Source organism: Perca flavescens, chromosome 20, assembly GCF_004354835.1.
Source record: "Perca flavescens isolate YP-PL-M2 chromosome 20, PFLA_1.0, whole genome shotgun sequence".
Lineage (NCBI taxonomy): Eukaryota > Metazoa > Chordata > Actinopteri > Perciformes > Percidae > Perca > Perca flavescens.
The window spans coordinates 25566208-25592065 of record NC_041350.1 but is presented as its reverse complement, the minus strand read 5'-3'; the positions used below and the strand labels follow the sequence as shown (position 1 = coordinate 25592065).

Here is a 25858-nt window from a genome sequence, read left to right as displayed (position 1 = left end):
CAGTACTTTTAGCATGTATAGAGCCAACATATTTTCACATGTAAATCGGGAAACTATGTTTGTTTCAACCAAAACTAGAGTTGTGATTGTTGGAAAAGTGGAAAGACAAACCAAAAATGGCTTTCTCATAGTTTTGATTTGTGTCTGTCGACTTTGAACGAAGTGTATTTTACAATGATAAAATTACTGTTTATTTACATGGAGTCTGGTGGGTTTGGCAATAGCAATGTTTTTATTCCAAAAAAAAAAAAAAAAAGGGGAACTTACTCTTTAACAGAAAGTCTATTTCTGTCTATCTCTGTAGGAATCCTTTCCATAATGTTGTCAGACACTTGGAACAATAATCTGAGCAAGTCAAACACAGGCACAGGCACTTTTGTGGATGCAAATTGATGGACCAATTTCAAAGATGGTTCAACAAACTGAAGTTACCCTTTAAGTGCATTGCTTAAGGGCACCTTTTTTGATAGATGTACAGTAAGAAGAGCATTATTCATTCACTTTCTGCACTGTTTTTTTGTAGAAAAAAAAATGTCAGTCAGAGAGAGTGAGGAGTTTTATTTCCAACCTTAAGGCTATTTTTCTTTCCTGATGATGAGCAGTTTTAACAAGTTTTTAGCACTGGGCAAGCTGCAACTGATTCTTATAAACATTTTGCACTGCAGATGCATTAAGTCAAAGACCTTTTTATTACACTGTTCGATTGATGCTAAAACAACACATTTCTCGACACTGACCACTACCAATGCCAGAGGCAGGCTGTGAGCACCACATTGTTCGCACTGAGGAGTGATATTTTGAAATGTCAGTGGAAACTGAGCCTGTGTTCCTGCAGCTCTGACGAGCCAGACCTTGCTCTCAGAGGACACAGATGGAAGTATCCGAAAGGTCAGACACTGAAGTGGGCTCCACAACAGCTGGTCACTGGTTCAAAAAAAAAAAATCCCGTCAGCACCTACTGTTTTTATTGCACTTGCGGCTCCTGCGAGTCCAGCTTCATGTTCAACTGTTCGCGTGTACACATCCACACCGGGGGAGCTGACCAGTGCGACCGCAGTCCTCCACTTTTGGCAAACACTCTCCACTGGAGAAATAAAAGTTTAATAAAAGTTGTCTCTGGACCTGAGAGGAGACAGACATTTCGTCTCCTCCAGAGTCAAAGACCGACAGAGCCAGAACTGGGTGATGAAGTCACCGAGAAAGACAGACACGGTTACATGAATTTATAAACGTGGACTTTGACGGAGAGCATATTTTACGTTGGAAACCAGTCTCATTAGACATTGGACAAGCGAAAAAACAGTTCAATGTCCCACTGAAGACCCCAACAAATCATTTGAATAAGCCTGATTTAAGGAAATGTTAGCAGTTCTGTTGCTCTTGTATTTCCTTAAGCTTGTCTGGGCTTGTTAGTTGTGACAGGGCAGCAAAGTATGCACATCCAAAGGGTTGTTTCTTTGTTGTATTTATGTTGCAAGGCAAGTTTGATTGACTGCAAAACACTAAAGTACATATCCTGACTGAAATAAACATTACTTTCTCATCGTCATGTTAGATACTTTGAATAATGATGTGTTGATTCTACCCAGGTTGTTTAGTCACAGCTAAATAATAAATACGTAGGCCTGCCTGTTGCAGTGGTGGAATGTAACTGAGTACATTGACTCAAGTACTGTACTTAAGTACAAATGTTTGAGTCTTCTCTTTTCATGCCAGCTTCTACTTCTGCTCCGCTACATCTCAGAGAGAAATATTGTATTTTTTACTCCACTACATTCATCTGACAGCTCTAGTTACTTTACAAATTAGGATTTTTGCACCCAAAACACGTGTAGTTTATAAAATATAATGTTTTATTATAAACTAAAACTAACCCAACAATATAACGGCCTACAAGTCCAGCTGAAATGATTAGACCATTAAAGTGCCCATATTATGCCCATTTTCAGGTTCATAACTGTATTTTAAGGTTGTACCAGAATAGGTTTACATGGTTTAATTTTCAAAAAACACCATATTTTTTGTTGTAATGCACAGCTCTCTCTTGCTGCTGCAGATCCTCTTTTTACCTGGTCTCTGTTTAAGCTACAGAGTGAGACCTCTTTTCTTCTTCTTCTTCTGTACTATCTTTGATTGCACTCAGCACATGCGCAGTAGCTCAGATGTAGATCATGTCAGCTAGCTAACTCTAGAGACAGTAAAAGAAAGCCTGTTTGTCCAACTTTTGTCAGTTACAAGGCAGGATTAGCTGGGAGACTTCTAAATGAGGGCACACGGAAGTAGTTCTTTTGTAGATTATGGTGAACTTGTGTGTGTTGTAGCAGTGCTTTGCTATTGAGAACGAGGTGGCATGCTAGCGTTAGCATTAGAATGCTAACGGTTGCGGTTAGCCAGCTCATTTTGGCTTGTGACGTCACAAGCCGTGCCGATTTTGAACAGCTCACCCGGAGACTGAAGGCAGGACACATTCAGAAACCGGATCTGACTCAGAACAGCAAGGATGGATGTTTTTCAAAGTTTGTCTGTGTGTGGAAGCACCAGAGACACAACATAACACCCCAAATCCCAGAAAAAGTGTTTTTTTTTCATAATATGGACTCTTTAAACACTTAGTTGATTGACAGAGGTGTTTGGATCGTTTCCAGTTTTCTGAAATGTGAGGATTTTTCTGCATTGAGTACTTTTACTTTTGATGCTTTAAGTACATTTTCCTGATGATACTTTACATACTTTTACTAAAGTAACATTTTCAATGCAGGACTTTTACTTGCAACAGAGTATTTTTTTTTTTATAGTGGACAGGTTCTGAATACTTCTTCCACCACTGGCCTGTTGTAATAACCATAGCTGTGTGTGTGTGTGTGTGTGTGTGTGTGTGTGTGTGTGTGTGTGTGTGTGTTGGTGGTGGTTGTTTGTTGTACCTGCAATTAACATATCTTGTAGTCAAATGTATCTGTTGTGTTTATTCTGAATCTCACGCACACCTCACTAAGCCCTGGCCAGGCCTTGCCATTGTAAACAAGGATTGGTTGATGATCTGCCTGCCTAAATAAAGCAGCAGTGAGATTACAACAATACAGGCCTGCCACATCTCCACACACTGTGTGAGCTTTGCCCAGCACTCCTTTCCTTGGCACACAGCTGATATTATGAAACAAAACCGTATTACTATATAGAGGGAACAAAATTCACTCCAAAAATGGATTTGGTTGGGAAGGCTGTTTTCCTAATAGAAAAAAAGATGGGGGTGGGGGTTCCAACGTTGACTCGAAACCTATCAATCTCTGCTTTTGTTGAGTGGCTGGCATACAGACACTGAGGAACTGTCTGTAAAAACTTACACGCTTACAGAGAGGCGGAAAATGAAAGACATCTTCTGTTCAGTTCCACTTTTTTTTTCCCAAACTGTCTGGTGTCCTCAACATCTTAAACACGCTCTCTTAATCTCAAGGAAATCAATGTATTCTTCAGCGTTTTACGTTCACGATATACTCTTAGAAGGAAGATTAGGTTACAATTATTAACAATTATTTCAGCATTTTTGGCGTCTGTTCTTGGCAAAACAACAATCTGCTATCTCCTCATAATCCCTCCCTGTTTGTAGTACCGTTGGTCAAATTCAGATGTGTTTCGTGTCCTTACCTTTGAGCTCCAGGTCTCTCGCCTCAGATGTGGATGTTGGTGCTGGAGCCACCGGCAACTGATCGATTTTCACCCAGTTTTTACCTGAAACACAAAAACGTCACGCAAAGCTCTGTGGAGTCACATCATGGTTAAAGCATACTGAAGATGAATACTTTAGCCCATTAACTCCATGTTGTTTTTATACTTTACAGTACTGTTGATGCTTTGGCTGTATCAAATATTTAAAAAATCAGGACTAGGACAGCACTTCACTGGAAGTTGTTTTATCCATGCACAGATGTTTGGGATGTCCTCTCAGCCCGGCTACACGCTGGCTGCGTGGCGTGAGCGTGTCAACTGAGTGGCGTGTCCATTTTTATTTCGGCTCCCATGGTAACCGGTTAGAGCTTGCACACTAACTGCGGGACACGCACGTCTCAGAAAACGCGTGCATGCTAGAAATAGAACCGACGCCTATTTTTCACACAAGCGTGTTGGAAGCGTTTCCAGGCAAAATAGAATAGGGAAAGATGTCTATATGTCATTTTGACACAAATACATTTCATAAATGACATGTTGATGTTTGAAAGTCTCTAGGTTTTGACATAAATGCAGACATATAAATGTAATTTAAAATAATAATAATTATCGATTTTCAAATATTGCACCGGTCAATACAGGACGAAATGCTCTGTAGCCTATTTTGCCGTCAATACTGCCGACGTTGTCTTTGCTGTAAACAGATCAGTATATATTTATGTTTAACATGAAGTATACTACTGCCGGAGTGCAGTTTATTAATGGGGAACATACATGTGTCCAGACAACGTTTCTGGTGTGCAAAGACATAGAAAACGCCACACAGCCGCCACGCTCACGCCACGCAGCCAGTGTGTAGCCGTCGTCAGAATGCAAACTGGCAATCATATTGTATATGTTAGATTTCCTGCAGAACCTTCCCAGACACCCTGGAGGCAGGAGCGGGCAATATAGCAATATATATTTATATATACCATGTAGCTATCCCTTTAATATCTCTGGATGTATTAGACCATGTTGAAAAGATGTTGCAAATCAGTGTGCAGGACTGCGTTAATGGGAGTATTGGATTTTTATATGATTCATTAATCAATGTGATGACGGATTAGCCAAAAACATCCATTCCTTGTGTGGTTATTTAGTAAAATTGTATTAAAATGTATTATCACAATAATATCACAATATAAAATTACGTCAAGTATTTTATCCATCTTTTTTTTTTTTTCAAACTGATTTAATTGATTATCAAAATAGTTGACGATTCATTTAATAGTTTACAGCTAATCGAGTAATCTTTGCAGCTCTAGAAATAAGACAATATGCAAACATGCACATTGTGAAAATGTTAGTTTCTTGCGTTAAAAAGTGGCAGAAGACTCACAAGAGTTTCCTTGAATGCACCCTGACAGATCACTCATTGCAAAAAAGGTCTCAAGTCTCTCTCAAGAAGATTTTCGTAGCATACACAGACTGTAACCAGAGTTGAGTTCTCACCTCGACACCGGCCGCGGTGTGCCAGTGCCAGGGCCTTATCTTTGCAGCGCGCCCTCTGCAGTTCACAGCCGGTCTCGTAGCTCCGCCCATCCGAGCCGCACACCGGCTTCCCCTGCGCCCGCGGGCAGATGACCCCACAGTGACTGTCTCGGTCTCCGATCAGCCACTGCAATCCAAACAACAGCGTACCTGAGCCAACTCTTGTTGAACATTTTTTTTTTTTTTTTTTTTTTTTTTGAAGAAAAAAACCCTCTTGATAATATCTTGATAGCTCCAACGTGATGATTAAACTTTGTGGCTGCTCAAACACCTGTTTCATAAAATGAGGCTATTCTCAAGTAGGAAACTGCATGTGAAAACCTTTCTCAAATGCAGTTTTTTTTTTTTTTTTTTTTTCAAAGTCTCTTAAGCAATTACCAGAGTGCTGGTCGGAGCTCTGAATCCGACACATGAGATCTCATTTAGGGCAGGTATGGAGGGAAGAAGGTGGTGGAAAATGAAACGCAGCCAGAAACAAAAAAAAAACAAAAAAAGTACAGTTTCCATCCTTCACTTGCCAACTCCTATCTGACGATCTTTTCAAAACCATCCGCAGTAGAAATGCATGTGCGGAGCTTTAGTGTATACAAGTGCAGTTGTATTCTCCCTCTGCCTCCTTATCCCAATGCCTGACTCAAAAAAAAAAAAAAAAGTATTTTGAATAACATCACAATTGTTGCTTGGAGACAGATTTTCTCCAAACATATAAAGGGCAATCAGACAGACCTGAACAAAGTGTAGATGGTAACAAAGCCAAACCACTGATGTCATGAATGAGCTGGTGTACTACTGGATCTCATATACAAATGAATCACCAGGAGTCTAACATCTAACATGCACTAAAAAGATTAACTGCATGGCAGCATGTTTTTTCCTCTGAGAGCGGAGTCTAAGCCTTGGCTTATTATTATTATTATTATTATTATTATAATAAAGAAGTCAGACTGCTCCAGAAACCGTCACAGCCATCCTTTACTTTACACATACTTTAAGTAACCGCCAGTGTCACTTTTTTCGTGGACAATTTGACTTTCACAGATCTCACACTAATCTCATATAATCTGCTCTTACCTGAAGGAGTTGATCTTAATGTGAACCCTATCTGACTGTTTTACTTTTACTGTATGTTGCATACTATAAATTAGCAAAACTATTTTGTTATTTTAAACAAAAGGCACAAAATAAAATAAAAAAAAACCTCTACAGCCATACTAGACACAGCAGTTTGAATTGAATGCTAAGGTATAATGTTTACCATGTTAGTTTAGCATTCTAACATTTGCTAAGTAAACTACATTTACAGCTGAGGGTGAAGGGAATGCAGTTATTTTGGCAGGTGTATGGTATTGGTCAAATTCCGATTTTGACCATGCTGTTCAGGGGATCATCAAACGTATTATAAAGCAAGGACATTGATGACTGTACCAGATTTCACTGCAATTCATCCAATTACTGTTGAGATATTTCACTCAAAGCCCCAAACGTGTAGCCTCGTGAGACCGTCCTGATCTCGAGAGCTCCAGTTTTCCACTCGCAGATCAGTCTGGCATCTTGAGGCAGAGAAAATTTGGAGCCGTTAGCCAAACGACCGGGCCAATCAGCGTTGGTTTTGAGGTGGGTTAGGTGGTGATAGACCGATGGTTTATCCAATCAGCTAACCAGTATTATCAGCCAGCGGTAGCCCTAATTCTGTTAGCAGCTCGCTAATGCTTTTTTCCTCTTGGATCCTTCTTTTGGAATATGGTCCGGGAACCTGAAATGGTGTCTTTTATTCCTAAATTCTGGTTACACAAACGGCAAATATCCTTTACCGACATGTTGCTTGCATGCTGAGCTTACGAGCTATGCTTTGCCTGCAGCAGCAGGGGCGGGCTTGTGGTTGTATTTTCATACGCTTCGTGGATCTGATTGGTTGATTTGGCCCGTCTATCACCAACATAGGTGATAGACAGATGGTTCATCCAATCAAATAACCAGTATTCCGCCCCTTCCCAAAAGTTCTCCAACGGAAAGTTCCCAGATGGATATGCCGAGCAAATGCGAAGCAATCCATCTGGCGGAGTCAGGTTACCAAACATGAACCTCATGGTGGCGTAGATGAAAAGTTAGTCAATTCATCCTCCTGGGAAATATGAATGTCTGTACAAACGTTTGTGCCAATCCATCCAATAGCTGTTGAGAAAATTTAGTTTGGACCAAAGTAGTGGGCCGACAGGCGGCGCTAGTTTGGCTAAAACATGATGCAGACTCACTCAGCCACAGTGGCAGCAGACTCCTGCTACTTACATTTTATGTCTTTAAGCGTGCGTTTGATACTGTGAATCACCTTAAGTCTAGATGGTTAACATTTAACTTTAGTAAAATCAAACTGTTAAATGGATACAGTCTTATCTATCAGATAGAAAACAATGCGTGCAAATAAAGAATAGTAGGTCACCCTATCTTCACTATACGCAAAGTGTCCCTCAGGGATCAATTTTAGGTCCATTGCTGTTCTCACTCTATGTAAATAACTTGCCCAATGTGTGCAAAAATGTGGACATGATTACGTATGCAGATGATAGACAGGCAAAAAGTGCTGGTGATGCAGCCCATCAACTTTCATTAGCCTTAAATGACTTACAAACATGGCTGAATGATTCATGCCTGTGCCTTAATGTTAAAAAGACCGTATCAATGTTTTTTAGTAAACCTAAAACAACCGTGGCCGCAGTAAAAGTTCGCTTGGGTGGACATGAATTAGTTAATGTTGAAGAATTTAAATATTTGGGAGTGTGAATAGACTCAAAACTATCCTTTAAAAAACATGTTAAAAAAGTAGTGAAAACGGTAAATGTTAATATACGGAATTTTAGACATATTCGTACATCATTAACGGATATAGCAGCGATTACATTCCTGCATTCTATGATACTAGCTCATATTGAGTACTGTATCACAAGTTGGTCTTATAAGAGTCATGCAGCTATTGGGCCAACTGAAGTATGCTACAAAAGAGCATTGAAAATATTAGACAAGAAACTTTTGTCATATCACCATTGTCAAATGTTTGATGAATATAAATTTTTAAATTTTGTTAATTTCAAATTATTTAAATCAGCCTGCTTAATCTATAAGGTTATACATGGTCTGGCGCCTCCACCATTGAGCGATTTTATAAAACAAAAGTCTAGCAGTGTTGCTGGGTCTCGAGTGACTAGAGCCACTATGAGAGGTGATTGTGAATTGGCATTTAGGCGGACCGCCTTTTCACAGAACGTTCTGTCATATCAGGGAGTGCGTTTCTGGATTAGCATTCCACTGTCAGTGAGGGAAAGCACAAGTCTTTCTATCTTTAGGAGTCATTTAAAAGTGTGGTTGAGGGACATACAGACTTGTAATCATGTTTAGTTAATCATTATATATCAGACTTAAAACAGAGTTAGTGTTATAAAAAGGGACACAATTATTAGTGTAATATGGGTTGTGCAATAAATGTCATTATAACATGGGTTGTGCTATAGGGGTCAGTGTAATGTGGGTCAGTGCAACATAGAATGGTGTAATATGGATCAGTGTAATATCAGGACAGTTTGTGATTTGTTCACTATAGTCGATGCTTTCTTGTTTTCTATATGTCCCTTGTTGTCCACTCTTGTTGTTGTTGTTGTTTGTTTTAACATGATGTGATCACTGTTCTTGTCCTTGTCCCTTTGTATATAGTCTGCATATAGTGTCTTTGTATGTATTCATTAATTTGTGTGTAACACCAACCTGCCAGGGGGTCTGCAGATGGAAATTTGCCTAAGGCTATAATCTGGCATATTTACATTTTTGAAAATGTTCATTAATATGTATTGTCCCCGTTTTCTTTCAAATAAATAAATAAATAAATAAATTTTATAAATAAATAAATTTTATAATCTTTGTCATATATTAATATCTCACTCTCTCTCTCTCTCTCTGTCACTCTCTCTCTCTCTGTCTGTCCCTCTCTCTTTTTCTTTCCTTCTCTCTCTTTCTCTCTGTCTCTCTCTCTCTCTTTCTCTCTCTCTCTCTCTCTCTCTCTCTCTGACGACCTGGAAACGACCCAGGAGTTTAAACTTGTTAGAGCACAAATTACAAATCCAAACTGTGGTGAAGAAAATGAGACACAGGTCAGAAAATAATCCATTTACAGTCCTTTTGTGGGTTATTTACTTTACCGATACCAGAGAGTAGCTGCCAGCACTGACAGTTATGACGGGCATAAACATTCATTTTAAATAACAAGCAATAAATTAAAATTAAAATAAAAAAATCCCATATAAAGAGTCCCAAATTCATGAAGTGAAAAATCTGCCAACTGGTGAGCTGGTTTGGATCATTTTCATCATATTAGTTTAGAGAACAGCCTTTTCCTGGCATGTTTAATACTGAAACAAATGAAATGGAATCATTTCACCCCACAGGCCAGATTTTTATAACTAAATACAACATTAGGAAGTAGAGCTGGGCAATTTATCGGTATTCTATCGCTATATGAGACTAGATATCGTCTTAGATATCGTTATATGGTAATACAAGTGTTGTCTTTTCCTGGTTTTAAAGGCTGCATTAGAGTAGAGTGATGTCATTTTCTGAACTTACCAGACTGTTCCAGCTGTTCCATTATTTGCCTTTAGCCACTTAGTCATTATATACACATTATTGATGAGTATTTATCTGAAATGTCATTGTGAAAATATTAAGTGAAAGCACCAATTGTCAACCCTACAATATCGCCGCAATATATAGATATAGAAAATATCGTGATATTTGATTTTCTCCATATCGCCCAGCCCTATTAGGTAGAGTTTTTTTTTTCCCCTGTAGATAAATTATCATGGTATTCATCATGGCTGTCAGCTCAGACAGACACTACATTTTCTGTGAAGAGCAACAACAACAAAAGAGATTAGACTTTTCCTGAAATAGAAAAAGATACCAGAGCTTCAGTACCAGATCAAATCAAGGGGCGGGGTAACAGGGTGGTCCTGAAAAAGGAGGATCACAGGTTTAATCCCCACATGAAACAATATATCTGTTAAAAAATATCCAAGTTCTGAGCATGGAGAGACTTGTTTGGCTGCTTTAACTCCTCCGGTGACATATTGATACTTCTCATAAATTGATAAAAAAAAAAAAAAAAAAACTCGCGTAACAAGGTGAAAGGATATTTAAACAAACCGCAATAATAATTATTATAATACAATGGGACACAAATCCAACTCGCCTCCATGTAACGTTATGTCCAGAACAAGGCAGACACTTTGATCTGATTTCAGCCTTGGCATCTCTTGTCGGACGGCTCAGAATAAAACTAAATCATGATGTGATGGGACTCTTTATGAGAAAGTGCAGACAGAGAGGAAAACCTAGCACATCTTTTCATTTTTAACTTGCGTGTCCTCCCCTTGGCTTCAGTGAAGGACAGGGATAATTCAGTAGTCAGGGGGGGAAGCGTGTATCTGCATTGTATCTGCCTCTCCCCTCCAGATTAAAGAACCCTGTGGCTTTTTCTTTATTTATTTCATTATAGAAGTAGAGCACTGTCTTTCTCCCTCTGTTTAAGTATACAAAGTATATGTAAAGCAAGTATAAGAAAAGAAGAAAGCAGTTACGTGTTTCCTTCACAGCAGAAGTGGTTAAAAAGACTGAGCCACAGTGACGTGGATGGAAAGCAGTTGGTCTACGTGACGAACTGTTCAATCAGTAAATCTGTATCCAAAGCCAGCTATTCTACCCCCCCAAAAAGAAAGAAAGAAAAGAAGTGATTTATACGGCCACTCATTCAGGTTAAGAGCCACAGAGTCTGGCCTCTGCCCACAGGCCGACTCGTCCTCCCCATCCCCTGACTTAATGGATCCAGCCCCTCTACCTCCACTGTCATAATAAAACATTCAATCACAGATTTTGAGACGGCATTGTCCAGTAAGTGGAAATCAACACTCCTACCAAGTCTCCCACATGTAGTCATTTCTTAGTCATGCTGTTCCACCCACATACTCGTCTCAGCCCGTAAAGGTGAAACCAGAAACTCAGAGAAAACAAAAGTTTCCCAATTTATGGTTGGGAGTTCTTTTACTTAAGTGAGTTAAAAAAAATAAATAATTAAAAGCACCTTCAAGGGTACTTACATACTGACAACAACAGTTATCATTCAATACAAGTAACTATTCTGAGAGATTGCTTTAAAAAAAAACAACAAAAAAAACAACGCTCAACACGTGTGGTAATGTTGCTGGTTACAGTTTCACAAAGAGCACACAAAATGCAGGAAGATTTATTCTACGCACTCCAATAAAATAAAACACAAAATAACACTGTTATTGGTGACACACAAGTGTCGGAATAAGATTGACACCATTCTCACATCTGCCAGTTTAATGTGAAGCTGGAGCCAGCAGCCGGTTAGCTTAGCATAAAGACTGAAAACGGGGCACCTCTAAAGCTTCCTGATTGTCACGTTATTATCTCAGTTGTTACATACGAAAACGGAAGTGTAAAAACGATGTGCTGGACTATTTCTTGGGAAAGAAACACAAGTTGTGGATTAAACAAACTGGACATTAAGAGTTAAATATTGAGTTTTAGAGGTGCTTGTTGTTGTTTTTACCTTTGGACAGAGTCGAGCAAACGGACTCCACTTCCACTCTATGCTAAGCTAACTGGCTGCTAGTTCTAGCTTCATATTTAACGGACAGGTATAGGAGTGCTATCTCTTTTCTTTTGATCTAACTCGTCGAAAAAGTGGATAAGCCTGTTTCCCAAAAAAAGTGGAACTATTCCTGCTAATGGCAACTGGACAGTGTATTGTATGTAAAACCCTAAATTCCTTGTGCTTAACCATACTTACCAAAGGACTGTTTCAGATTAAAACAGCCAAAGCAAAAACCTTTAAATTAGTGGGAGGAGGAACAATCCAGCCTCCTTGAGAGAATATCTAACGGCAGACTGACGTTACACTATAAACCCTAATCTAATCTAATCTAATCTTCGACTCAGACTCTCTGCACTGTATCCCAGCCACCTCTCAGATCTGATCGAGTCTTCCAACAGTTTCTACGGCACCGCCGTTTTTACGTGAGTTCCTCACTACTAATAAATGTGCACGTGGTTCCCATTTGAATCCTGCCAAAATGAAGTTGACTCACACCAGCAGTGAGTGACACGGAGCCTGGTTCGCATGGTATCTGGAAAAACAACTCCGTTAACCAGCGGGGACAACCAGACGAGTAGAGGTTTGTCTTTTCGCACCACACAGAGCAGTTTGCAGCCAATCAGCCGAGCATTTGACAACATTCTTACACTTTTCTGTGGTTTCCAGCTTACCAAATTCTATCTGAAGTGTCCTGATGCGGTAAACCCCAGCGATCTGGCGGCTTAAGGAGGTTAAAACAAAACGCTACGAGGGATTTCCAGTTACTATCTGACCCAGGTCTGTTTGACAGCAATCAGCTGCTACAGTATAAGCCAGGATGACGGGACCTGGCATTATCTCCTGAGGGAAAACAGCCCCTCCTGTTAGGCCGATAATGGCCGGGGGTTGAGACCCGCCCCGACATCCCATAATCAAAACCAAACAAACGCATCTAAATTAAACGGACTAACGTGTAACAGGAGCTATTGCTGGATCTGCCGAGGAACACACGCGGCTCAAAATAACATTAATTACCTGAACCTGTGGGGCCAAAACTCGTACTACCTTCCTGCAGATCATTATGCAACATTTTACATCATAGTGCAGGCAGCACATCAAAGATTTAGAGAGAGGCCCAAGTATTGACGTATCGAGTGTACCCCTGAGGGAAAAATCTCACTTTAACAACCGCTCAGAGGACCTTTCTTTAATTTCCAAATGGTAGAACAAGAAGAAATGCTTTTATCTTTAATGGACGGAGAGACAGCTTAGACATAAACATAGTGAGGACCTATCCTCCTCTGCCTACTCGGCCCTCCAAAGAGATGAAGTCAAAGATGAGTCAAAGGTAAAAGACCAGGCGAGTTACCCGATGGTTTGGTATCTTGACCGGGAAACAATGAGCACTGAGATTCTCACATTTAACGAGCCAAATTCCCCCAAAACACACACATGCACACATACACACACATCCACACACACCGTCCTGAGCTCTCTCTCCACCACTCATAAAATAAGTGAAATGCAACCCCCATTGTGCAACAGTTGCAGCACTAGCTGTGTAGTGGTCTTTTTTACCGTCACTGGCAGGGAATCTGTTCCAGCCCGAGCCACAGCAGTGGAACAAGAAGAAAGAATATGATTAGACATAATCATTTTTATATATGCACGCTTAAAGGGCGGACAGGGCAAAAGGCAGGCTTTGAGAAACCGAACAGAGGTAGTAAATAAACAAAACTGTGGATTACGTCTCCTACAGTAAATGCAATTACGTTCAACTTTCCAACTGGCTCATTGTGCGTAGGGTAGAGCTCATTTCTTGGACAGATTTTCATTGTAAAGACCAACATATAACACAACATAAAAAGTAGATCCCAAGGCGGTTCAAAATAAGTGAACACAACAAGCTCTTTACTTCAACCAACTCTGTACTTTGTGTCTTAAATGGTACCTCGTAGATTTAGCTTTGCGTTCCTATGACATTGCCGGACTCACAATGGACAGATTTTTTAAAAACGTCCAAATTCTGTGCTGCAGAACCATGTAACGTCATTTTTATTCCATGCATTCTTTCCTTGTGAAAACCTGCCGCCTACATTAACCACAATGCAACTTGTTCTGTGTTTTGCCACTAGCAGCTAATGTAGTCTTAAGCCTCTAGCCTCTAGCAAAGATGAGGAGCGTGCTACGGAGCTCTGGTAAACTCATTTCTTTCTGACTCCACAACTCACTCCCGATTAACTTTATGTTCAAACTTGTAGTCTTCAGCCCCAACCCAACAATCACTCGAGGCAATGTATCAGACTTTGCACACTTCCCTCTGGAGCCATAGAAAGGCTTTACAGTAGACAACATTTGCAGTAGTACTCCCCAAGACTTTACTTTTAGGTAGTATGAAATCTATTTGCAGATTCTTGAAACTTGCTCGCTGTACGAATCATCACAGAACTGTCTTAAGGAGTTAACTCTGTTAGTGTTAATATTAATACTCTGGGTATTTTGCTGCTGTGTAAAACTGGAGGCAGGCTGCAATATGGTAGTTATCATAGAGCGCAATGGTGAAAATTTGAGCTTTTTCTCATGATTGTTTAACTCCATTTGGTCAAAACTCTTTAGTTGGAGAAGCCCACTGTAATGACAACCCTCTCCACTTTGTTCTTGCATCGGTCGAACTGAAGCTGACTTGATATCACAAGGGATGTTTAAATCAGATCCTGTGTAGCGGAAAAAATGTCTGTTCTATTTAACTAACAGGAACATGCTCCTTGACATGAATGACATCACTGCTTCACCGGTAAAGGCTTTTGCATGCACACAGATGGAGATTCTGTGTGTGTGTGTGTGTGTGTGTGTGTGTGTGTGTGTGTGTGTGTGTGTGTGTGTGTGTGTGTGTGTGTGTGTGTGTGTGTGTGAGCTCTGTGTGAGCTCTGTGTGCCAGCTCCACGTTAACGTGTGATGGGGTCATTATCCCCTTTGGGCAAAACAACAACAAACAATGCAACAACACATACATAAATACATATATGGCCACCTGATGCATTTGTGTCATTAATCACCGGGCATTTTTGGCATTCCGTCACTAGCCAACAAGTGGATTAGTCAAATGGAGGAAAAGGAGAATAAAGCCAACCACAGAGGAAACAGGCCAATGAAAGTTGTCCACCAAAGTCGGGGCTAATTGTGTGCTTTTAACGGGCCGAGGTAATCACTTTGGTCCGATAATTAGCATTTAGTTTTCAGGAAATCTATAAAGCGAATGCCATCCCTCATGCTGTTTCCATTAACACACTTTACTTTGCCGTGTTATAAAAATAAAAATAAAAAAAAAAGTAGAGGAACTAAAAAGGAGCTGCGCCCTTCTTCTCTTCCCCCTTATTCCTTTTAAATTTCTAATTGGGTTTTGTCTTGAAAAAGTAACCTGTAATTTAACATTGTCAAAGTAACCTTTTAAAACCCTTAAAACACAGTTCTAGCATGTTGCGAGCTAAAGGAGATGGACAACTTTCTCACAGGAGGTGCAAAGTGTGTGTTCCACTCGCAGCAGGGGGGCGGGGTTTGGGCTAAAAACATTAAAGCGTTAGTCCCCTACTCCACCATTTCTTTGAATTAGATTTTTTGATGTGATTACAGTCATGTTTGGTAGGTAAGGTTTTAGCAAAGTAGCGTTTTGTTTTCTTTCATCTCTCCCACTGGGCTGAATGTGCATAGACATAAAGGATGCAAAGAACTGAGCTTCTGTAACTTAACTGACTCATCAAGCAGGCTGTTGTTGACTGTGATGATTGAAACGCAAACTCTGACAGTTATCCACACGCTTAAAGACAGCATTATATAGTTGCTTTTTTTTTTTTTTTAAATAATTCATCTAATGAAATCATCAAACCATGAACAATTTTAGGGGACAGAGAGAGGGGAAGACACACAGCAAAGGGCTGCAGGTCAGATTTGAACCTGACACTAAAAACACTGTATAGGTAAAGGGAACTGCAGGACTGGGTGATAATTATCTGTGAACAACCCCTTTCACTTTACACTACACTTAAGTCACTTGATTGATTGTTAAAATAATGCTGATTTTAATTAGCTTTAAAGGTCCGATATGTAATGTATTTACTGTAATGAATCCCAAAATGACCCCAATGCATCATCAGATATTAAGGAAACATGCTAAGTTGAAATACTATCTTTTCTGACAACAATGCTAATGCCAGTATTTTCTCCTTTTGAAATTTCCGTTCCGTGACGGAATATCTGTTTTGATCTGTGTGTTGTTATCAACGGCCCAGTTTGACAGCCAGGCCGGGTTGCCAGATATACCTGTAAAAACCTAAACCCAGCTGTAACGTTAGTACAGCCATGAAAGCAGCAAACAAACAAACAGGATCAACGGAGATAAATTCTATCCGACCTAAAAAAAACTGAACTTTGAGTCTGGGAATGAGGGGGCGGGGAAGACGACTCTCTCCAGTATTTTGAATTTGTACTGCAGTAACTATTTTAAACACTAGCTGTCAGCATTACATACTGCACCTTTACTGTATTGTTATGTATTTTTATGGTTATGAACTCCAGTAGATTTAATAAATCTGAGAAAGAGACGAATAAAAACATTTTCACCCCATGCTGAAATCAGATTTCCTCTTTAGATGATGCAAAGTAGATTAAATACAACATTAATGAGAATAATGACTTCTTTTTTTTTTCTTTTGAAGTGGTGTAAAGCGATCAAAATGGAAGTGTGAGTGAGGGGGCGAAGGAGGTGTTGGTCGGAAATGGCTCTAAATCAGATTAACAGCATTCCTTGTTTATCACTAATGCTACATCCTGGCTACAGAACAGTCAGCTGTCTCTGCTGTTCCCAGGAAGTAAGTGTGTGTGTGTGTGTGCGTGTGCGTGCGTGTGTGTGTGTGTGTCCCCGTCACACATTTCAATAGAATCAAAGCCACCATTGCGTACTCAAACTGAGACCACACACTCGCTCATATCAAAGGAAACGATTAAATATGTTGCAGAGCAGAGGCTAATCCGCTGAGCTAGTTTGATACGAAAGAGGAAGTGTTTCTAGCGTTTTAGCCGTCCTGATAATCTGAAGGATTACACAGAGCCATAACTCTCTCAACAGGCAGTATTCCTCTCAAACAAGAGCGGGTGCACTTCACTAACGCACTAAATTTACATAGAGCAAGTTCCCATAGTGGACTAGATAATTACGTAAATGAAAACGCACCCCATAAACCACAACTATCAGGAGGCTCTGCAGAGCGGGGGGGGGGGAGGCTGAGTGAAGTTGTGGTGATGCGTGCATGGAGCTCACTGGCCTGAAATCACAGAGCTGGACGTTGACTGCATTGCATTACACTGATTAGAAAGCCCCGAAATTGAGCATGAAATACGTTTGCTGATTACGCAGATATCAGATTGAATCGACATATGTAAGCAATTTGGTGGAACGCTGGTGCAGTCACCCTTAAAGCCATCTGTCGGTGACCGGCGAAATGTAAGTGGAGCCTAGGTGTCTGGTTATGTGGCTAGTTGCCTTGTGAACCTGAACCTACACATGTCAACCTCATGGTTAGCGCTAGAGAAAAAGTCACCATTATCAGGATTCATCTTAATGTCTGTACTGAAATTTGAAAGATATTTTACCTGTCGGTGGCACTAGATGAAAAGTCAGGGCACCACCAAAATCAGTAGGCTTATCCTCTGGGGACCATAAATATCTGTACAACATGTTACTGCAATTCGTCCAAGAGTTGTTGAGATATTTTAGTCTGGACCAAAGTGGTACACTGACCGACATTGCCAAGCTAGAGCCACACTGCTAGCATGACTAACAAAGTCTTGCTCATTATTGGGTTTTACCATAGAATCAACATTCAATCCAACAGTTTGGTCCAGTGCATGATATCTCAACAACTACCCAGAGTGCCATATGTGTGAGTATGAGCATCCATGATCCCCAGCAGATGCTTCCCATTTAGTTAGTTTTATTTTTTTATTTTGTTGTTTTGGTTAATCTTGATCTAGTCTTAATGTAATCTCATAGACAAGTGAGTGACTGAATGTTCACGGCCCCCAGAGGATAAATCCCGATGCTTCGATGAATCCAGAACCTTTCCTTTAGCATCATCGATTAGCCTAAATTTGCACTTATACACATGAAATATCAGGATCTAATGGACACGCTGAAATTGACTAAGCACAGTACTGATACCCAGAGGATAAACCATTTTGAATGTGGACACTACATTTGCTTCTCTAGATCACCAACCTCAGACCAAAATTTCATTTTCATACACAATATATTAAATATAAATCCCCAGATTCACTTAATTACTGTAGCTGTGAATATTCTCAATCCAACAATAATTAAAATTATTGTTTTGGTAGCCGCCTGACCTTTCGTGAAGTGCCACCTATAATTTCAAGTTCTATACAGGGAAATTAAAAAATCTATCGAACAGATTCCTCCATAATTGCATGAAATTGACCACACTTAATCCGTATGCCAACTTTATACACAAAAAACATTAAATGTTACAACTAAATTGCCAGGAATTTTGCTTCAATATCCATGGCCCTCAGAAGTTAAAAAAAAAGTATGACTTTAGCAATGCTGTGGCCTTTTTCTCTAGCACTACCATTACACTTCAATTCCCACGTGCACATACAGTATTGTTTAATGTATAAAGGTCTTTTCAGATGGGTACCGATTGTCGCGCCTCGTAATTAATTTCCAATGGAACCCTCAGATCCTGCCACAAGACTGGATTTATTGTGTAACGTCACATTTCAACTTAAATTAGGCTATAGAGTTACGACTACACTAATCTAGCTTACTTTAGCTATCAACAATAACAGTCTGTGGTTAAGAAGACTAGGATTGCCACTGTTTGTTATAAACCGACCTGTGATTAGGAATATGATACATCAGTCAACTAATGTTATTCAGTTGTACCAGTCCAGCAGGAGTACAGTAACGGTAGTGCACGGAATCCGCATGGTCACCACACACTGATCGCCTGGCGTTTACTCTCGGAGCGTTGTCCGCCTGTCTGTTCACAAGTGGAGCGCAGGGAGACCCCCCCCCGGATCCAAGCGACTACGCAGGCAAAGTGTCGCTTACGGCCTAAAAAAGGCCTGCTTGTGGAGCCCAATTATGCTCCCCAGAGCCCAATTTAATGTGAGAACAGAAATATTCTAAGAACAGCAAAACCATGCATATGTATGTTGTTGTGTCAGCATTCAAAATCATACCACCATACAACAAAAGAACCAAAACCCACAGGCTTCATCACCAATAACTGTTTTAGGGATTTTTCCTTTTTAAGTGCCTAATCAGAAACTGCTGCTGAACAGAAAGTCAGGAAAAAGTTTAATCTGAAAGGTTTGTATTTCATGACCTCTCTTCACAGAAGACTGTGACGCCAAACTATGACCTTATCACTTTGCCAAGAATGTTTTTTCCCCATAAAGACTAAATGGAGAAATGTGCACTGCACATCTGCGTGATTATGGCCAACAGCTCTTCTTCTATGTATCGCAGTGGTTTGATGGTTAAGGTACAAACTTCTCACTCTGTCCTCTTATATCCGTTTCTCCCCATTTCATGTCAATGTCTAGAAAATATTATAATACCGGTAACAGTATTAGAATAGGTATCCTTCTACTGCAGTCGGACACACACATGCTCAAACTAAAAACACAATATAGTAAGTTTTATATGTATCTGTTTAACTATCCTATAGTATGGTTTATTTATTTTCTATTTCTTCAATCTACCCCTCTTTTTCATCAAGGCCCTTTGTTCTTTGCCCTTTTTTTCAGAAATACACTTGATTTGGTCTTCCTGGACACAACTTTATTATATCCAGTAGGGCTGTCCTCAACTAAAGAAATTCTTAGTCGACTAACACTTATAGGATTTTGTCGACTAATCGATTAGTTGATTTAATTGACAGAGCTGTGCGCTTTGAGAGGTGATTAAGACTAGAAAAGCACAATATAAATGTAGTTAATTAACCATCTGTAAAACTGAGTTTCTCCAAAATGAGTCCTGCAAAAGCACCACTTTAAATATTGTGTTTACCATAAATGGGCTCATGAGTTTCTTGGAAATGAGTAATTAAGCATGAATAAGCATAAAAAATGACTAATCGACTAAAGAAATCTTAGTCGACTAAGACCAAACCGACCGATTAGTCGACTAATCGACTAAGAGGTGGCAGCCTCCAGAGAGTAAAAGTTAGTAATTAAGACTTCTCTTATCCCTTTAATTGAGTATGTATATTCTAACATTCTGAAAATCAGTAATTATTTCACCTGCAGTAAGAAGGTTTTTGGTTTATGTTCACTAATAGTCAGTTTGTTGCATTTCCTTATCGTTTTATTTTGCTGCCGTCCCGCCTGGTGGCTGAGTTGGCGAGTTTCCAAAAGTATCATCGCAGTACAGTTTGAGATATATATGCTAAATCTGTTACATCCAGCGTCCAGTAGCCAAAGAAAGAAGTTGCCAAGATAAAGCACAACTTTGGATACTTCATCATCATACCTTGAATCTGTGGAGGTTCGACACATTCCATGTGATTTTTGTCACTCTGTCCGTTGGTTTGCTATTTACTTTGGTGGTGTTCCCACTTTCTCTTAACCTGCGTCATCTGCTTCATCTTTAGTTCCTGACTGCTGTTCCCAAAACGCCCTATAACATAACAACTTGTTGCTTTTTGCCTTTTTTAATTGTCAGAAAACCCTTTTTCCATTTGAGAAAAAGCATTGCATTCAGCAATGCTTTTCTCTTATATGATTTCCAATCAGTGAAAATGAGCAGCCTATAAAGATTCTCTAAATATTGACACCAAACTCTCAACTGTACGGCACACCACTAGTAGGGCTGGGCGATATGGACCAAAAGTCATATCCCGATATATTTTGGCTGAATATCGATATACGATATATATCCCGATATTGTTTCCGCAAAGTGAGAGCAAATGTTCAGTCAAAGTCAAAGCCAAATATGACATGTCACAAGTAGTTTCATAGCAACCAGCTATTTCAGTGAACAGTTACAAAAAATAATGAATAAATAATGAACAGGTTTCTTCACCTGGTTCATGGTTAAATGCTCAGCTGTTCAAATAACAATAAAATGTAAACTGTATAACATATAAATACTGTATAACAACAGGAGTACCTTTATTGAAATCAAAGCTCCATATGGTGCACATTTAAATAAAAAAATATCTTAAATAAAAAGCCTATAAAATAAAAGAGGACAATCCAAAAGGATCAGCAGCTTGCTTGCTTGCTTGGAGCAAGGATCAAATTTGAACTATATCGATATATGCGATATGGTCTAATTCCATATCTCATTTAAAAATATATCGATATATTTTTTATATCGATATATCGCCCAGCCCTAACCACTAGTAGCTATTTTTGGGACAAATTTGAATAAATACATTTGCTATTAAGTGTCAACATTTCTTTTAGTATGCTGTTTTCATAAAAAATAAGTCCAGTTCCTGACCTCCATTCCTTTGAGCACTGCAGCAGTTACCTGCACCCAAATGCTGCACACACACACGCGCAGACCACTCACACCTGCACTGTGATCTTCCTCACACCAATAAAAAGGCTTTCCTGGTTTTAAACCGGGGCAGTACTTTCCCAAGCTGAAGGTATGCAGTCTTGGCTGCTTCGCCACTCAGACATCGCTGTTTATGTTTGTTTTTCAATTAGTTTATGAGTCTTCACCGATGCCGTCACCAAAGTATGCATCCCATCCCTGGCACTAACAGGTTGATTTGATGAGGGGGATTAAGGATAGATGGGTTCTGCCTGCCCACCACCTGCCTTGTTATAGAGATCATTCCTGGTACTAACGACCAGACAATCTGCAAAATATCTTGCCGTAATTAAGACCTGCATTTAGATGTTAAACTTTAATCATTTTAGACTGTAAAAAATCTTTTTCAGTGAGATCATAAAGGTGTCCACGACAGACAGACTCTGAACTGCACAAACAGCATCAATCATAAGGCAAAAAGTTCAAATTTTCTTATGTGCTCATATGCTAATTTTCAGGTTCATAATTGTATTTAGAGGTTATATCAGAATAGGTTTACATGGTTTAATTAAAAAAATATATATTTTTGTCATACTGCACATTGTTGCAGCTCCTCGAGGGCGTGCCACGCTAGCAGCTAGGCGAGCATTATAACGTGTTACAAAGTGACCACGTTTGCCTCTGAAGTAAAGGCTGGACTACAATAGAGCTGTCTGGAGCAGTTGGTGAACAGTGTTTTCTGTTGGAGATGGTAAGTCCCTTTGGGGTGGACTTTGGGCTTTTTCACTTTATAAACCTATAACTAGAGCTCGACCGATATATCGGCGGGCTGATATTATTGGCCGATATTAGGCATTTCCCATCGGTATCAGCATTTATAATGGCCGATAAATGAATATTTAAAAAATAAAATAAAAACGGACGAAACACCCTTCAACCATGTTCTGAGTGTTGGCGTTGCATAGTTTGTCCACCAGAGGGCGCTCTACAACATCCCTGCTGGCAACAGGGAGCCCTTTAAGTTTCATATCTTAAGTTTGTATTTAGATACATTTTATTTATCAGAACTTTAATATAGTTTGATGTTCCTCTGTTCTGTTGTGACAATAAAACACATCAGTTTATTTTTAAACTGCATTATTATATTATTTTAGCAAGGACTCATAAATAACTACAAATAACTGATGTTAGGGAAATCTGTTTATGTTTTGTTACGTGTTTCTGGACATTTTTTTTTAATATACATCGGCCGATATATCGGAATATCTGATTTTTAAATCGCCAAATATTATATCGAGATCAGCCTTAAAAATCCGTTATCGGTCGTGCTCTACCTATAACATGTACAAAAAAGATATATAACACAATAAAGGAAAGGGAAAAGCCCAAAAGCATAATATGAGCACTTTAAAGCTTTGTTAGTGTCCCAATCATAAGAAATGCTGGAATTATTGCGTCATGGAGCCTCCAGGGAAATGAGGAAGGAGCAGTGCTATGCAGTGAAGTTAGCTTAGGCTTTCAACCCTGATATCAAAGTGGAAAGTGGGGGTGTGAATTTTGGTATTACAGCAGCTGTGAGCAATGTTAAAAGTATCTACTGTGGTGTGAGTGGGGGAGTGCAGCAGGCCGAGTGTGATTGAATTGGCCCAGGAGGAGGTTGGGAGGGATGCGGAGAGAGAGTTTAAGTTTATGGGGATAACGTTGAAAGAGATTCTACGATTGTTCACCGGACCTCGGGGCAGGTTTTACAGCACTTTATTCCGACTCTGCTGAAAAGGTTTTGTCTATTGAGGTGTCCACTTTTCGAGGACTAAGAAGCAGCCTTGTTTTCATGTTGACGTCGCCCTGTATGTTGGTGTGGAAAGTGATTGATAGGTTTCCTTAGGCCGAGCTTGATAGTTCCTCAGCCCGCGGAGGAGCATGACATTCTTTTAACTAAAGTTAAAACGGGAAGAAAAGAAGAACAGCAGCAATTAAAAAACAAAACAAAGAGAGCTGGAGAGACATTATGGTGACAAAGATCTGTCCTAGAAAGAATCGTATGATGGATAAGAGCAGCTGTGGTGAAGGAAATGCTGGTTAAACTCTGTATCCTTAAATATATCCATAACTTCCACTCTGCAACACGTCAAACACAAACTGTGTCTTGGTAGGTTTTAGCATTGCTTACCCACCTGGATAGCGACAGGGATCAGGACTAGAGTCTATCCTCTATAGTGACTCAAAAGTGATCAGCAGAAAACTTTAGGAACTCTCAAATTTGCAGCCATCAACTGCTAAACTGTTTTTTTCTGGAAGAGTAAGGCAGCTGATCACTGAATAACCCATTGCACCTAAGCATAGAGACATTTCCCCCCAAATAAATACAACATAGGCCTTAAAAAGTCTTGAAAGTTAGTTAAAAACGAACAAGCTGCATCGTATATATTACTTATCATGTATAACGTTTTGCAGCACTAGGCTTTATTTACTTGACAAGGTAATACCAAGGCCGACTTTATTTCTAAATTATAAAAAAAAAAAAAATTCCCCCGCCCCAACATGTTCTGTTCAGTCCTTGACTTTCAGTTTGTAAAGTCCTTGAATTTGACGCCAATTGTTGACTTTATTGATTGCATTTGGAGGACTCCTGTCTCGGACTCCATTTCGCCCGGTCTGCACAAAAACGCAGTTATAGTTTCACATACATTACACCATGCACTTCAGCACTCTATTTCCAATCCTATTTATATGTGTATTTCAATATGTGTATTTCAATATTTCTAATGGTTCCTCTTACAGTAAGATTTCAATGTAATCATCTGATGGTTGCCTGGAGTCCAGTTAATTTAACAAAGCGATGGATAATGCCGCGTAAAAACGCCAAAGCAGTTAGTTGGTCGGCTATATTTTTGGTGGAAGGTAAAATATTTAGCGCTAATGTTCGCTAAATGATACCCTAAATGACGCCGCTATAGTCCACCCAGCATTGCATTATGGCACACTACTACACTATTGTGCCGTACGTCTCTTTCAATCCAAATCTGATCCTGTATCTAACAAAGAGTGTGAACCAGCAGACCCTCAGGTGTGCACTCACCCGTGAACCCGGCTTCTGTGCGGAGACTTGCGGCAGGTAGCAGAGAAACAGAGGCGCCAAAAAGTGAGAAGAGGTGAAAAGAAGCAAACTCGGCAATAACATAATTGATGGTCGGTGAGCGCAGAGCGGGAGGCGGCAGGTAGTCTCTGGGTGTCCGTCTGTCACACTGATGAGCAACAGGTCCAAAAGAAATAACCCCTCTCCAAAAAAAAAGTACAGCACTCCTTCACTCTCTCCAATTCTACTTTCCTTTTAGCTACTTCCCCTTATTGTCTACTTCCCCAATAACTAATCATATAGTGCCGCGCGTGGGATATGAGAAGTCAGGAATCGGCGGTGACCATGATGATCGGGGTTATCCACTGCGGCAGGATCAGCTGTTCATCGCGGCTTCCAACAGGTCGAGTCGCGCTTGTATCCATTGCGACTTTATTTAAAAAGCGCAGGAGGGAGAAGCGGCGCTGACACTCCGACCGTCCAATAGCGAACGAGGGATGGCGTTCCAAGCCCCGCCCACGGCAAAAACTGGTGCGAGATGAAACCCTCCCTCGACAGAGGAGAAAGCGCTGCTGTGGTCAGCCAGCCAGTCAGCTCGGGAGACTCAGCAGCTACAGTACACTTGGTGTATTATCGTCAGTCTTTGAGAACAGGGACAATGGCCGAGCAGTTGTGAAGTCAAATTTTAGGTTCTCACCCCCCATTCAGAGACATATAATGCTCTATAATAGCCTAGTATCCTGCTGCCGTGACATTTAGCCTGTGTACTTGGGCTACAATAGAAAACATCTATTGAGTAAAGTCAATAGCTGTCACAAGAACCGCAGGGGGTCAGCCTGTGTGTGTGTGTGTGTGTGTGTGTGTGTGTGTGTGTGTGTGTGTGTGTGTGTGTGTGTGTGTGTGTGTGTACACACACACACACACACACTTAATCCCTAATTGTTGTTCATGATTTAACTTGTTTTTTAAAGGGACAGTTCACCCCAAAATCAAAAATGCATATCTTCCCTCTTAAAGTGATTGTTCGGAGTAATTCACCCTAGGGTCCTTTGCACCATGACCTCGAGCCAAACACCCCCCAAGAAGCTTTTTTCACCTGGGTCTAACATTGGGAGAGTTAGCGTAGAGTAGTGTTAGGGCCGTCTACAAATTACTACACCGAAAAGAGATACAACAAAAATATTTATTAATTTAATGATTAAATAAGGTAATGTCTCCAAACTTACCTCAATTATTACTTGTATCCTGCTAGTTATACTACAGCACTTACTTTAAAAAAAAAAGTTAAATTAAAAAATATTTTTGTTGCATCTCTTTTCGGTGTTGTAATTTGTGGACGGCCCCAAGCACTCGTCTTCCAGCAGCAACAACAACAGCAGAG

General features: G+C 40.0%; 1 protein-coding gene across 5 annotated transcripts in view; it reads right to left on the bottom strand.

The window, feature by feature from the left end:
- The window catches only part of smoc1 (SPARC related modular calcium binding 1), a 66888-nt gene extending 41963 nt beyond the window's left edge, over positions 1-24925 (bottom strand). For all 5 annotated transcript variants that reach the window (XM_028566419.1, XM_028566416.1, XM_028566420.1 and 2 more), the window contains exons 1-3: positions 24481-24925; positions 5158-5323; positions 3643-3726 (exon numbers count right to left, since the gene is read on the bottom strand). In XM_028566419.1, the coding sequence (XP_028422220.1) occupies positions 3643-3726; positions 5158-5323; positions 24481-24582 (352 nt within the window). In that variant the 5' untranslated portion in view covers positions 24583-24925. The remainder of the gene's footprint in view (positions 1-3642; positions 3727-5157; positions 5324-24480) is intronic.
- Between the last annotated feature and the right edge of the window lie 933 nt (positions 24926-25858).